We start from the raw sequence: 15190 nt of genomic DNA, 5'->3' as shown, positions 1-15190 counted from the left end.
TAATTGGCTCTGATCTAAATGCCACATGGAGAGGCTAGAATGTCTTTAAATACGGTCTTTAACTGGCTCTGATCTAAATGCCACATGGAGAGGCTAGAATGTCTTTATATACGGTCTTTAACTGGCTCTGATGAAGCCACATGGAGAGGCTAGAATGTCTTTAAATACGGTCTTTAACTGGCTCTGATCTAATGCCACATGGAGAGGCTAGAATGTCTTTAAATACGGTCTTTAACTGGCTCTGATCTAATGCCACACGGAGAGGCTAGAATGTCTTTAAATACGGTCTTTAACTGGCTCTGATCTAAATGCCACATGGAGAGGCTAGAATGTCTTTAAATACAGTCTTTAACTGGCTCTGATCTAAATGCCACACGGAGAGAAAGAATGTCTTTAAATACGGTCTTTAACTGGCTCTGATGATGCCACATGGAGAGGCTAGAACGTCTTTAAATACGGTCTTTAACTGGCTCTGATGATGCCACATGGATAGGCTAGAACGTCTTTAAATACGGTCTTTAACTGGCTCTGATGATGCCACATGGAGAGGCTAGAACGTCTTTTAATACGGTCTTTAACTGGCTCTGATCTTAATCTGATGCTTTCTTTTCCTAACTCTTTTAACTAAATGATATATAACCATACTATTTATACAAACAAAGACATCTTGTAGGATTGAGATGAAATAAAAATCAGTAAAAAATGGTTGGTTGAGTGCAAACAATTTTATCTAGTTTTCATTTCTTCATTAGGTACAATAGTACAGCCCTCATTATGTAGTACACAACCCTCATTATGTAGTATACACAACCTAACTAATCATGCACAGCAAGGACAAAGTTCATTTTATGTGATGAATAACTAAATCATGTAATCACCACATATTTGCACACTTTATTCAGGCAATTGAGGGGAGGTAAAGATCTAGAATCAAGAAGTAACAGAATCTGTTTGAAAGGACAGGGTGAAAGGTCAAACCTATCAAGTGACATTATGCAAACGAATTTAGGTTTTTGAGCTTAGCCTATTCATATGAAAAATGTTGTAAAGCATTTGCCATTGAATATTTGCAAAGGCATATGTAACCAACAGATGTTAAAATGTTTGTGTTTACCAACCTAGTGGGTTGAAGGTGAGGAGTGAGAAACCAAAGTGCAGCAAGGCGAAAGGCTCAGCACCCCGCTAAGCTGCTCTTTATCTTTCCCTCATATAGAGAATAACAGGTTACTGTTCCATCGTTTTGTAATATATCAGGCGAGGCTTATAATAATATAACGGCGAGGCTTGCCGAGCCGTTATTTTATTCGTGTTGCCGGTAGGTTTCCGTGAGGTTCTATCGTGGAGGATAAACTCGTTTGGCTGTAATATATTTATTAATGGTAATAAATATCATTAATATACAACAAAGAGATGTATACTCTTTGAATGTAAAGAATCGAATCTATATAAATATAGCAATACACAAATACAAGTAATGCATGATCCGACGGTGATCCTTAAAATACAAACAATACTAACAATACACACAATACAAAATACAATTTAACAACGAAACATTGTGAAAATACTAAAACATAGTTACCTGTAATATATTTATTAATGGTAATAAATATCATTAATAAACAACAAAAACGATGGGACAGTAACCTGTTTTTCTGTTTATCATACCACATTTTCCTAAAAATCTGCAAAACAATGCATTTTTTATTTTTAAAACGTACGGATCCCCGCTGATTTTGCTGATCCGGCTTTTACACGCTGACATACATGTAGCAACGGCGTTCGAAAAAGACGACAGGAATAATCAGTTTATTTTTAACATCGTATAGCGAAAAACAGTTGTTTGCACTACGAATGGGAAGAGTACACCCGCTTTAATTATAAACGTCTTCAATTGGAGATCAGGAATGTACTGCAGCGACAAATTTAATCGAAGAACACACTTCACCGAATAGTTTGGAGACGCCATTTTGGAGATGTGTATTGAAATGTACATTTTGATGATGGTGTCAATATTGACATAAGCGTGTTAAATCTTTTGTTTCAATAGTTGTGGATAAGCATACAGTTATCATTTGTCTTTCCTTTTTGTGCAAAACTTGCGAGTGCAATATCTATATCGATATTTATAATGTATTGTCCCAATGATGACGTCATTTAAATTCTGTAGTGCAGGATGTGGTGGTGTTTAAAAAACAAACGTTTTTGTGATTATTGACTTTAAACTAGAATAAAATATGTACGTTCTTGGTATCAAATTGTTTGTTTTGTTGAACCTGATTCATGTTGATAGAAATTGCGGACTTAATTGCAAATCCCACGTAACTCCAAACATTGACTGATATAAGAACTTCCTGTTGACCATGATATAAAAAAATATATCAGGCAACGTTATTATGGCAGATATCAATGAGGAGGTATGATAAAAAACGCAATCAGATTAATATTTGACAGAATGTATTGTGTGCTAGATGGTGCCCATCAAAGAGATGACGGACTGCCTGAAGGTGGTCAAGGAGAGTGCGCAGCTCAAGGCCAAGTCTTGGGTGCGTCTTAAGCGAGGCGTGTTCAAGGACGACCTGGCCCAGGTGGACTACGTGGAGAACTCACAGAATGCCTGTCACCTCAAGCTGCTGCCCCGCATTGACTACACGCGCATGCGCGGCGTCATGAGGAACTCACAGCCGGTAAGCAATGTGGATATTCTTTGCACTTATGTATGTATATATCAGGAGTGATTTGTTCTTCTTACAGCTAATTACTTCATTGAGTTTCAAGATGGGTTCACAAAAAGTATTTAAATTCAGTGGATCTCTTTAATAATGAAGAGTTTCGGTCAGCACTATGAGACAGGTTTGTGTCTCATCTTCAAACCCCTGATAATATTCACCACTGAAGGGTTAGATGGCTCTATCTAACATCATAAATAATAGCAAATATGTCCTTGTTAACCCTTTACCACTTATATACATATTTTGACGCAATTGTTGTCCCTTAGAAAGTTAAATTTAATTAAAGATCGTTCTTACTAGATTCAAGTTTTAAAGGCTTCATTTTCAACCCTTTGATACTGATGAGCAGCAAACAGCATTAAACCTGAACAGACTGTGAGTAACTCACAGGCTGTTCTTGTTTTATGCTGTTTGCACATAGCCACTTTCTCTTTGCTTCTGAATGGGAAAGGGTTAATACTTTGGTAAATGAATCAAGTTATGTTGTACTTAAATTATTGTAGACATAACAAAGAGGTAGATAAGACCATACTGGAATCACATGTTTTCTCAGGGGTGTCAATTTTCCGGATTATTCCGGAAATCCGGATTTGAGCTGTCCAGGGTTGATTTTGAGGTGAATGTAAATCCGATGAGTTTGTTTAAGGCGGATGGGGGTAGGGACGTAATTCTTTTAGTGCGGGATCATTTCAGAACGAATATTGTTATAGCATCGTTGGCATTCCGGACATTTGCGCTTGGTACCGATTTTATTTATTGATTTCTGATTGGTAAGCGGCTGGCACTGACATGAGCAGTAACTGGCTAAGTAAAGCACTGCAATATCATATTTTAAAACAATATGTTAATCAAATTATATATTGACTGCGTATTTGCTAGGTAACTGGTTACTGGTTTTCATTTTCTGCAGTCAAACAATATGCATATTTTATTTCATTTGCAAATGATGTATCGCGACATGTTTTCGGACAGTCGATTTCGGATACGCTGGTTTGTCGATTTTAATTTAATTTCGAAGTTCTTAATATCATTTGTTTAGAATGACAAATACACCTGCGGTGTTACGGATGGTTTGGTTTATAATATTTCGCATTGTACTCACCAGAAATTGCACCTAGAAAGACTATTAAAAAAAAGAACAATAAGCTAGGGCTCGGGGGGTTGGGCCCTCTTGTCCCTTTATCATACGGGACATACGGCTTAATTTTCCGGATTTCAAATTCGGGACAATTGACACCCCTGTTTCTCCACTTGTCAGTAGATACAAACTAGTCCCATGATGAAATCTTTCACTTATCAACTTACAACATATAAACCTGCATGCGTGGTATGTTATGATACTAATGTTAGCTACTGTGACAAGCTATAGACATTCCAAAATCAACAAATCTTTTCTGTTTAAGTTAGTTTTGGAAGTTATGTTACACATTTAGTGTAGCTTGTGATGCCTCTCAAGTAAATCTTCATTTATATTTAAGATACAGTTTTCTCAAATTCTGTCAAAAAATGTCATTGACATTAAAATTGTTGCGAATATAAGATGTAAAGATTAATAAGTTCTCTTTGCAATATCCATCTTAACACGAAACATTAGATGTTTTTGACCTTATGCCTGAACTTTGTGACTATTATCTTTATTCAGGTTCTTTATGAATTGATGTATATTTTGTTATCTTTATTCAGGTTCTTTATGAATTGATGTATATTTTGTTATCTTTATTCAGGTTCTTTATGAATTGATGTATATTTTGTTATCTTTATTCAGGTTCTTTATGAATTGATGTATATTTTGTTATCTTTATTCAGGTTCTTTATGAATTGATGTATATTTTGTTATCTTTATTCAGGTTCTTTATGAATTGATGTATATTTTGTTATCTTTATTCAGGTTCTTTATGAATTGATGTATATTTTGTTATCTTTATTCAGGTTCTTTATGAATTGATGTATATTTTGTTATCTTTATTCAGGTTCTTGATTGATGTATAGTTTGTTATCTTTATTCAGGTTCTTTATGAATTGATGTATATTTTGTTATCTTTATTCAGGTTCTTTATGAATTGATGTATAGTTTGTTATCTTTATTCAGGTTCTTTATGAATTGATGTATAGTTTGTTATCTTTATTCAGGTTCTTTATGAATTGATGTATATTTTGTTATCTTTATTCAGGTTCTTTATGAATTGATGTATATTTGGTAGGATAATCAAAAACAGAAGAAACGAAGACCAGCTCAGAAACTGTTCAATGTTGACCAAGTCAAGTAAGTTACCAATACTGTGTGCTGTAGTTTTTAAATATAGATAAGTGTAGCCACTTTAACTCAAGGATCAATTACTTTAAATTTTACGTTGGTTTGAAAAAACCTAATTGACCCGGTGATATCATTTATGCTTCATAAATAAATGACGACTCTTAACTGAGATTATAAACTTCAACGTGCTAATTCCCTTTCCCAATGCGATTTTAGTGTAAAAATTCTTAATTGCCTAAATTCATATAATGATAGTAAGTAATTATATGTTGAAAGCCTGAAAACTCATTACTTCTATTTTTGTTCATATAATGTGTTCTACTATAATGTAGTTTCTTTTGTTGAAAATTTTGTTTTTCTGTTAAACCAATATTTTTGAAGAATTTAAGATCCAATGAATATCCAACAATTTTAAATCCAGGAAATTTCTTGTAAGGAAATTAAATAAATCTGTTATTTTCTAAATGACCTTTCATTAAATGATACATAACTGTGAATTCCCATATCTCACCGGGCTTCTTTACTTTGAGGTCATTTCTTTTCACATTGAATTTGCATTCCTTGATTCTGCACCACTTCAGGCAAATTGGTGGAGAGATAACCAATGACGGTGATTTCCTGATATTCGAAGGCAACAAGTACAGCCGTAGTGGGTTCCTGTTCAAGACATTTGTCATGTCTGCCATAGTAAGTTACCTCCCTTTACATCAGCACTCAAATATTTTTATCTTTCATTAAGTTTATTTGAGTCCAAAACACTGATTTTTAATTGACAAGGAAATTGTTAGGAAAGTGATGTATTAAAAATGTGATGCCATATTGCAGTATAATATTTACTATTTACTGAAGAGCTGAATTTTGGCAGGCCATATTTGTTTTGAATAAAGTATTACTTAGTGATTACAAAATTGTTAAATTAATAAAACATTTACAAATGATGACTACTATGCCAAATGTTTTGTAAATATGAAATAAAATGCTTGAGAAAAATGACTGTTATACAACTTAGGTTCATTTGGACCTGTCTTATAACACGACATACAGCAAGTTTGAACAATCATAGTTTTTAACCAGGTTTTTAACCAGGTTTTCCGAAGGAAAAAACTGGTTATTAGATTGGCGAATGCGGGCGGGCTGGCTGGCTGGCTGGCGGGCGGGCGGAACAAACTTATCCGGGCCATAACTATGTCGTTCATTGTCAGATTTTAAAATCATTTGGCACATTTGTTCACCATCATTGGACGGTGTGTCGCGCGAAATAATTACGTCGATATCTCCAAGGTCAAGGTCACACTTTGAGTTCAAAGGTCAAAAATGGCCATAAATGAGCTTGTCCTGGCCATAACTATGTCATTCATTGTGAGATTTTAAAATCATTTGGCACATTTGTTCACCATCATGGGACGGTGTGTCGCACGAAAGAATCACGTCAATATCTCCAATGTCAAGGTCGCCACGACTAAAAATAGATTTTTTAAAAAAAACAAACTTACAAAGGGGGGTAATTTTGTTTGTTCATTTCAAAAGTTCAGTTTGAGTTTTCTCCCTTTATCAGATTTTTTTTCCACAATGAAAACCTGGTTTTGTGACAATTTTGTCCCTTGTTTTGTAGTTAATTTCATAATTTGTTTTCTTGTTTTTACTGTATTTCACGTCTTTTATGTCGTAGGAACAGATCTGATCACAAAAGTTAAATTGTTTCGAACTTTAAATTCAGTCATTAAGTAAATTTGTTTAGATCTATGATAAGACTGTTGTACCTGAGATGTCATTAGAAGTCTTTCCCTGACAATTAATACCATAACTTAAAGTACAAAGACGGATAGGGAAAAAATATTTAGTTGATGTTAACGCCTAATTTTTATGACACATTGCACAGATTGCCGAAGGTGTGAAGCCCACTCTAGCAGAACTGGAGAAGTTTGAAGACCAGCCAGAGTCTGTCAATATTGAGAGTATCCTTCCAACAATGAACTGTGGTTTATACTGATTACACACACATGAAAGCCGTTTTTAATAGTGATTTCACTTAAAAATAAATTGTCATCAAGTGAAATTGTCAATAAAAATGTTGTGAATACAGGGCCTGCATGGTTTATGTATGTTTTATATTCTAATATTGTAATCTGCGTGTTGCTGCAGGGTTTGCCCATGTTGGTACAGGTTGGTCCGTGTGGATACCATATCCATCTGTTCTTTAATGGGGCTTAAGAATATCCACCATATTGATAAACGCTTCTTATGAAATGTATTTTTTACAAATGAAATATAGTTTATACTTAAGTAAAAAAAAGTTTTTACTAAATAAAGGACACATTAAAACATCAACAAAAGGCCAAAGGGACATTTATACCAAACTTGACAGAGGACTACCATGCGGTGTTTCATGCCAAATACCATATTTTTGAGAATTGCGGTTTCATGTAAGTAGAGATTGTAAAAAAAAAAAAAAAAAAATACATGTAAGGGAAATTTTAAGCTCAATTATAAAAACAAGTGAATTTCCAGCAAATATGGGTATGATGATACATCTGAGCAAAGTCCAACCTCTAAATGAAGGAGATACAAAAGTTATTTCTCTGTATTTTGATTCCCTAACTGGCTACTAGCCATACCGGACAAGATAGCCGGGGAAATTACCCACAACTTTGTGCCAGGAGACATTGTTGAGGTGCATGAAGGGGAGTTAATCCATCTACAGGGAAAGATCATCAGCATTGACGGCAATAAAATCACCATGATCCCAAAGCACGAGGATTTGAAGGTGGGTGGTGGTGCCAGCTGCTGTACATAAAGTAGTCGTGAAGTAAATGGTCCATACTCATGTCATATGTATTGTACTTCAAGTTATTTGAGTTTTCTTTACAATTATGTATGCAATGTCATTATAAGTTTACTCTGTTTAAGTACCAAATACCAAACATCTTTGAACGGTTGTAACATAATTTACCAAGTAAACTATTGTAGTAAAGTTATATGAATGATCTGTAACTTGATCTTATCTAAAGATTGTAGAAGAGCGTATTGTAGTCTGTGTCGATTGGTCTTCAGTGATTGGGGTTGTTTATGTGTTGTCCATACTGATTTCATGTCAGCTTTGTAACATTTACATCCCTTGGAGGATTTCAATTAAACTTTGTAGAATAATTCCTAATGGAACTAAAGTCTCCCATGCTCCTCTGTAAAATGTCAAGGTAATAATGCAAGGTCATTCACTTTGTTTTCTGTTATGAACTTTAACATTCCTTTAAGGATTTAATATATGAGCCCAGTTTTTTCCGTCCAGCACTTTTTGGTTACATCATAAACAGCTTGGTGTCCAACATTTTGTGAATTTTAAGCTTAGTGTGTTTACCACAAAATTTTAGTTCAGTGCTGAGTTTGTGGAAAGTCCTACAATTTAATAAATTGAGAAAAAAAAATTTGTTAAGGCATTTTGCAAAAACAGACAATTTATATTGGTTTAAAGTCAATGATGTCACGCTGGACACTTTGTATTAAATGTTTGAAAAAAGCAAAAAGAAAAACAGTATTTTGTAAAATGAACCAACTTCAGCTTCTTTCTAAGCATCTGCATAAATGCAGTACAGTTTTAATGTTTTTATGTAGAGTGGCACTAAAACATACTTGTTTCAATCATAATTATTTTATTTGAGCAAAATCAGAACATTTAATGGCACACTTCAGCACTATTTATTTCCTGCATATTTAATACACATTGATAGCTGAAAAGCCAGATAAACATGTTTTCAAACACTTCATGATGTAACACAAGACACCGACAGAATAATTGTGGATTTAATAAATTCCTATTGTGTGATATATAACATGTTTGTGTGGAATAGCTGTAGATCCTTGTGTATGCACCTCTTTATCCTTCTGTATGCACCCACTGGCTGTTAGTCACCCTATAAATATATAAATTTTATGACATATCATGGACACACAAAATGAATGAAAAATCTGATGTCCAAGTTACATCCAATTAAGTTTTTAAAGTTATATGTTAGAGCTGTCTTACTAAAATAAATACAGTATAAATGAAATAAATTTCTAAATAAAATTTCAATTATCTCTTCCACTTTATTTTATCCTGTTATTAAACAACAAAGTTGACAAATTCTCAGAAAAGCATGTCAGGTACTGTGGGTGGGGTACTTCCATTTCAAATAACAGGAGTTTCCTTTTAATCTTGGAGCTTTTCTAGTTGTATTCAAATTGCATTGAAATTGAAATACTTAAAAAAATCATAGTTTTTATTGTTTCTGCTGCTGCAAAGTACCGAAGGGGTGGGTTTTTTTGTAATCAAAGATGTAACAAACATTTCCCGCTTACCCCACTCCTGCCTCGTCGTCCGCCATCTTGAAACAAAAGGTCGTTCATATCATCCTAAAATAATTTTCAACCGCTTACATCATTTTTCCAAGTCATTTGATAATATTGTTGACTCTAACGGTAAGACAACCTCTTAAATCGGCAATTAAGGTAATTTCAGTGATGTAACAGATTGGACACCACTGAAAAAACATAATTTGTATACGCAATTTTAAAATATTCTCGTTGAAATTAACACCATTGATTCGTCGTCACAGCGTTTCGACCTCATCGTTGTTCGTAACAAAACATTTGTAGACGCTACACAAGTTATGTAAATACAGTTTGAGATCTTTATTCAAGATGTAACATATTGGACACGAACTGTTACGTCACCATTCATAAAAAATAATGATTGTCTGACTGAAAATTGTATAGGTTTGTGCCTTTTTTAAGTTTTATATCCCAGAAATAACCTTTATTGATAATATTGAAATAAAGGTAAGTAGCCCAAGTTTTTTTGGAAGAGTGATGGAAACAGGTACTCATGGGCACTATAAAAGGTATACCTTTTTTGTCCAGAATCCGCATGTATTTGTTACAAATTTTTGTACTAACAAGGTAAAACTTGGTAGTTTTATGATATTTATCAACATGTTTTATGTTAATCTTATCAAATATGGCCACAACATTTTTCAAATACATACATGAAATTTATATTTTACAGTTTTTTTGGGATGAAACTAAAAAGTGCTGGACGGAAAACCGGGCTCATATCCTGCTATCATTTTTCCTCATTATTAGACACTGTTTTGCTTACAATTTCCACGCTTCACAGAGAAAGTGACATTTCACAATTCAAAGTCAAAGATAATGAATTTAGTTACCACTGTGTTACTTTGTCATGCTTGGGAGTATTGTAATATTGTCTTCTCATTATAATTCCCTATAAAAAAGGTCAGGCTTGAAGTTGAAAATCAAGACTTCTTCAGCTGCCAGCTTTACCATTTCTGTAAAATACTGTGACAAAAAATCAACAAAACTAATATAAAGGAAAACCAGCTTTGACCTGCTCATTGTGTGTTATATCGTTAAATATGAATGTATCTGTGTTTCAGGATCCTCTAGAGTTCCCGGCTCACGAGTTGAAGAAGCACTTCAAGACAGGGGACCACGTGAAAGTGATTGGAGGAAAGTACGAGGGGGACACGGGTCTTATCGTGCGAGTGGAGGATGATGTTGTGGTGCTGTTTTCAGATCTAACCATGCATGAGGTATGTTGGAGATTGTTTACTTTCACTGTCCATTGGGACGTTTATTCACATGCTTTGATATGTTCCCCAAAAATGGCAAAATGATTGCTATTTTCACCTAAAATGATTAAGCACCACTGCATTGACGTAAAAGAAAACTTAATTTGTTTTTTCTTAAATAGGACATACAATTATACATGGGCCCTTAGCAGTAAGAAATATTTTTGTTTGAGACCTACCAATTGGAAATACCAAGGTCATAAAATAGCATACAGATCTTCTCAGATTTCACCATTCTTTAGCTTTTGAGACAAATTGCTTTCTGAATTATTACTTTCTTCGTCAGGTGATTTTCTTTAACTTTGCCTTCACTTTTTTAAGAAAAATACCTCTTTTCAAGCCATGCTTTTATTAAGAAAATAATTGTGTGCAAAATGTTGTCAAGAAGCATTTATCTTTTTTGAAATATCAAGTTTTCCGAGCAATTTGATAGTGGTAATGAGTTGCTTATCCTCAAAGAATATTCCTAAAATCTTACTTTCGTGATTGGTATCAATTATAGCTGAACGTGCGTCCCAAGGACCTCCAGCTGTGTGCAGACATGGCCACTGGTGTCGACTCACTGGGACAGTTCCAGTTTGGGGACCTTGTGCACTTGGAGTGAGTATCAGAGGCTATCAGAAAGTGTATGTCTTGTAAGAAATTTAGTAAAAAAAAAGAGAATAAATTTAGCATAAGGTAAGGGAAACTTTATAGTAACATGCATCACTAAGGTCTCACTAGCATGATGCAGAACAGTTCTCTTGATTATTTCTAGTGTAATTGAGAACTATTCTGATGAAATTGGGTAAAAATACATTCATGGTCAATCAGGGCTCCAGCAAAAATAAAATAAGGGCAGGATGGACATTTCTTAAAAGAGCACTTTTTTGGGGCGCTCCTATTCTTGCAAGGTGGTATCAGTATAGATGTTTATTTTAGTTTAATATCATGTATATTTATCAGTTCAACAATGAATGTCACCAACATCACTATAGGGACCTCAGGTTTCAATCAGCAACAATTACTATGTTTCATCTGGTGTACTCTTAAGTACATTTGATCAAGCTATAAGGTGAAGAATTTAATTAAATCCTTGCTTGTTATTTTCAGTCCTCAAACAGTTGGTGTGATCGTCAGACTTGAGAAAGAGAATTTTCAAGTTCTCAGCATGCACAACAAGGTAAAACCGTGTGTTATAAACCAATTTATACAGTTAGCCCGGTTCAAACTATTTATACTCTCAACTGAAAATATTGACCAATGAGAATGTGCTATACACTTAAGCTTTGAATGCCATGGATAGGATGTCTTGTTTTTAGACCATGAATGAGCCAAATAATGTTTTATGTGATTGGGCTGCATTTTCAGATTGATTGAAATACCTGACATGATTTTGTGTCGTTTGTTATGGTTTGTAGGTTGTGAGTGTGAAACCACAGGGTATAACCAAGAAAAAGGACACACGACATGCTGTGGCACTGGATTCAGAGAACAACAATGTGGCTGTGAAAGATATTGTGAAAGTTGTTGACGGACCCCATTCGGTTTGTGGTTAATTAATTATAAAATGTTCTCAATAATAAGATAGTGTGTATATTACTATAATGGTCAATAAAAGAAGATTAAAGATGCATATTCTAAAGATAACGCACAAAAAGGAAACTGGTAATAAGATAAGCTGATAGATACAGTTAAACTTAACTCAATGTTGCATCAGGATGACAGAAATGTGCAAGTTATTGAAGCTCTCACATTATCCAGGTTTCAATAACGAGAAATGGGAAATAATCATTAAGATATGATTTTCAGAGAAGTTGATGGCAATATTTACAATTTCAGTGAATATTTTACATTGTTTATTAGATAAGTGTTATTTATGCAAATCAAATTCTTCTAATACAAACTTAGTGATAACTTTTGTTGGAGTGATAATGTTTGTATATCATATGGTCTAATATCTTGTTGAAGTTCAATTACCATCCACATTACCTGAGGAATTTCTTAATTATGACAGAATTATACAAATTTTGATTAATTAACTTTAATTACAACCAGTTTTATAGGTTTATTATCCAACTTGGTAACTACAGTTTTTTAGCTCACCTGATTGCTCAGGTGAGCTTTTGTGACCGGTCTTTGTCCGGCGTCTGTCCGTCCGTCCACATTTGTTCGTTAACACTCTAGAGGCCACATTTATTGTCCAATCTTCATGAAACTTGGTCAGAAGATTTGTCCCAATGATATCTTGATTGAGTGCGAAACTGGGTCATGCTGCGTCAAAAACTAGGTAAAGAAAAAGAAAAAACCTTGTAAACACTGTAGAAGTCACATTTCATGCCCAATCTTCATGAAACTTTGTCAAAATGTTTGTCTTAATGATATGTTGGTTGAGTTCAAAAGTGGTTCCGGTCTGTTGAAAAACATGGCCGCCAGTGGGTGGGACAGTTTTCCTTATTTGGCTATAAAGATACCTTGTAAACACTCCAGAGGCCACATTTTGTGTCCCATCTTCATGAAACTTGGTCAGAACATTTGTCCAAATGATTTCTTGATCGAGTTCGCAACTGGGTCATGCTGGGTCAAAAACTAGGTCACTATGTCAAAAAAAATAAAAACCTTGTAAACGCTGGAGAAGTCACATTTCATGCCCAATTCTTCATGTAACTTTGTCAAAATGTTTGTCTTAATGATATGTTGGTTGAGTTCAAAGTGGTTCCGGTCCATTGAAAAACATGGCTGCCAGTAGGTGGGGCAGTTTTCCTTAAATGGCTATAGAGAAACCTTGTAAACAATCTAGAAGTCAAAATTTTTGCCCAATCATCATGAAAGTTGGTCAAAATATTGTTTTTATTGATATCTCGGAGGTTTTGAAAATGGTCCCGATCGGTGAAAAAACATGGCCGCCAGTGGGGGGGGCATTTTTCTCTATATGTATATTGTGAAAACATGTGAACACTCTAGAAGTCACATTTTTGGCCCAATTTTTATGAAATTTGGTCAGAAAAATTTGTTTCCTTGATACGAGAGATGAGTTCGAAAATGGCTGCCGGGGTGGGTGGCAGTTTAAATCCAGGTTTTCTGAAAGAAAAAACTGGTTATTAAATTGGCGAATGTCGGCGGGCGGGCTGACAGGCAGGCTGAACAAGATTGTCCGGGCCATAACTTTGTCGTTCATTGTGAGATTTTAAAGTCATTTGGCACATTTGTTCACCATCATTAGACGGTGTGTCACACGAAAGAATTTCATCGATATCTCCAAGGTCAAGGTCACACTTTGAGTTCAAAGGTCAAAAATGGCCATAAATGAGCTTGTCCAGGCCATAACTATGTCATTCATTGTGAGATTTTAAAATCATTTGGCACATCTGTTCACCATTATTTGACAGTGTGTTGAACGAAAGAATTACGTCAATATCTCCAAGACAAGGTCGCCATGACTGAAAATAGATTTAGTTTGAAACAAAGAGGGTTAATTATAAACAATCAGTTCAGTTTTAGTTGGCTCTCTTTATCAGACTTTTTTCAAATTGAAAACCTCGTTTTGTGACAATTTTGTCCCTTGTCTTATATTTATATAGTAAAAAAGCCTTGTGAACACTCTAGAAGTCACATTATTGGCCCAATCATCATGAAACTTGGTAAAAAGATTGGTTTTATATATATCTCAAATGAGTTCGCAAAAAGTCCCGATTGGTAAAAAAACATGACCGCCAGGGGGGTGGGGCAGATTTCCTTATGTGACTAGAGAGAAACCTTGAGATGGAACACTATAAAAGTCACATTTTTTGCCTAACCATCTTGAAACTTAGTCAATACATTGGTTTTATTGATTTCTCGGACAAGTTGGAAAATGGCTCAGACAAATTATATTTGTATAACATTCGAGCTGCATTCTGGGAAAACCAGGCTTAATGCATGTGGGTGAAGTGTTGTCTGATATTAGCCTGTGCACTCTGTATAGGCTTATCAGGGATAACCATTTCTTCCTAGACTTGATTTTTCCTTCTGAAGAGACTCCCTCTAAAGAAAAAAATGCATTAAAGCAGAAAGTGTCATCCCTGATTAGCCTGAAAGAACTGCACATGTGTATCTGGGACCACACTTTAATTGATTAGCCTGAAAGAACTGCACATGTGTATCTGGGACCACACTTAAATTGATTAGCCTGAAAGAACTGCACACATGTATCTGGGACAACACTTTAATTGATTAGCCTGAAAGAACTGCACATGTGTATCTGGGACCACACTTAAATTGATTAGCCTGAAAGAACTGCACACATGTATCTGGGACAACACTTTAATTGATTAGCCTGAAAGAACTGCACATGTGTATCTGGGACCACACTTAAATTGATTAGCCTGAAAGAACTGCACATGTGTATCTGGGACAACACTTTAATTGATTAGCCTGAAAGAACTGCACATGTGTATCTGGGACCACACTTAAATTGATTAGCCTGAAAGAACTGCACATGTGTATCTGGGACAACACTTTAATTGATTAGCCTGAAAGAACTGCACATGTTAATTTGGGACAACACTTTAATTGATTAGCCTGAAAGAACTGCACATGTGTATCTGGGACCACACTTT

General features: G+C 34.8%; 1 protein-coding gene across 5 annotated transcripts in view; it reads left to right on the top strand.

The window, feature by feature from the left end:
- Positions 1 to 15190, top strand: part of LOC127847294 (transcription elongation factor SPT5-like) — a 47649-nt gene that overhangs the window by 18469 nt on the left and 13990 nt on the right. For all 5 annotated transcript variants that reach the window (XR_008033909.1, XR_008033906.1, XM_052379133.1 and 2 more), the window contains exons 9-17: positions 2472 to 2687; positions 4934 to 4995; positions 5568 to 5673; positions 6866 to 6941; positions 7596 to 7750; positions 10419 to 10574; positions 11116 to 11213; positions 11706 to 11775; positions 12014 to 12139. Coding sequence is in view for 3 of the 5 variants with exons in the window: in XM_052379133.1 (XP_052235093.1) it covers positions 2472 to 2687; positions 4934 to 4995; positions 5568 to 5673; positions 6866 to 6941; positions 7596 to 7750; positions 10419 to 10574; positions 11116 to 11213; positions 11706 to 11775; positions 12014 to 12139 (1065 nt within the window). In the remaining 2 variants the exon portion in view is untranslated. The remainder of the gene's footprint in view (positions 1 to 2471; positions 2688 to 4933; positions 4996 to 5567; positions 5674 to 6865; positions 6942 to 7595; positions 7751 to 10418; positions 10575 to 11115; positions 11214 to 11705; positions 11776 to 12013; positions 12140 to 15190) is intronic.

Source organism: Dreissena polymorpha, chromosome 1 (genome assembly GCF_020536995.1).
Source record: "Dreissena polymorpha isolate Duluth1 chromosome 1, UMN_Dpol_1.0, whole genome shotgun sequence".
NCBI lineage: Eukaryota > Metazoa > Mollusca > Bivalvia > Myida > Dreissenidae > Dreissena > Dreissena polymorpha.
Note: the sequence above shows the minus strand (reverse complement) of the source record. Positions and strands in the feature narration are given on the sequence as shown.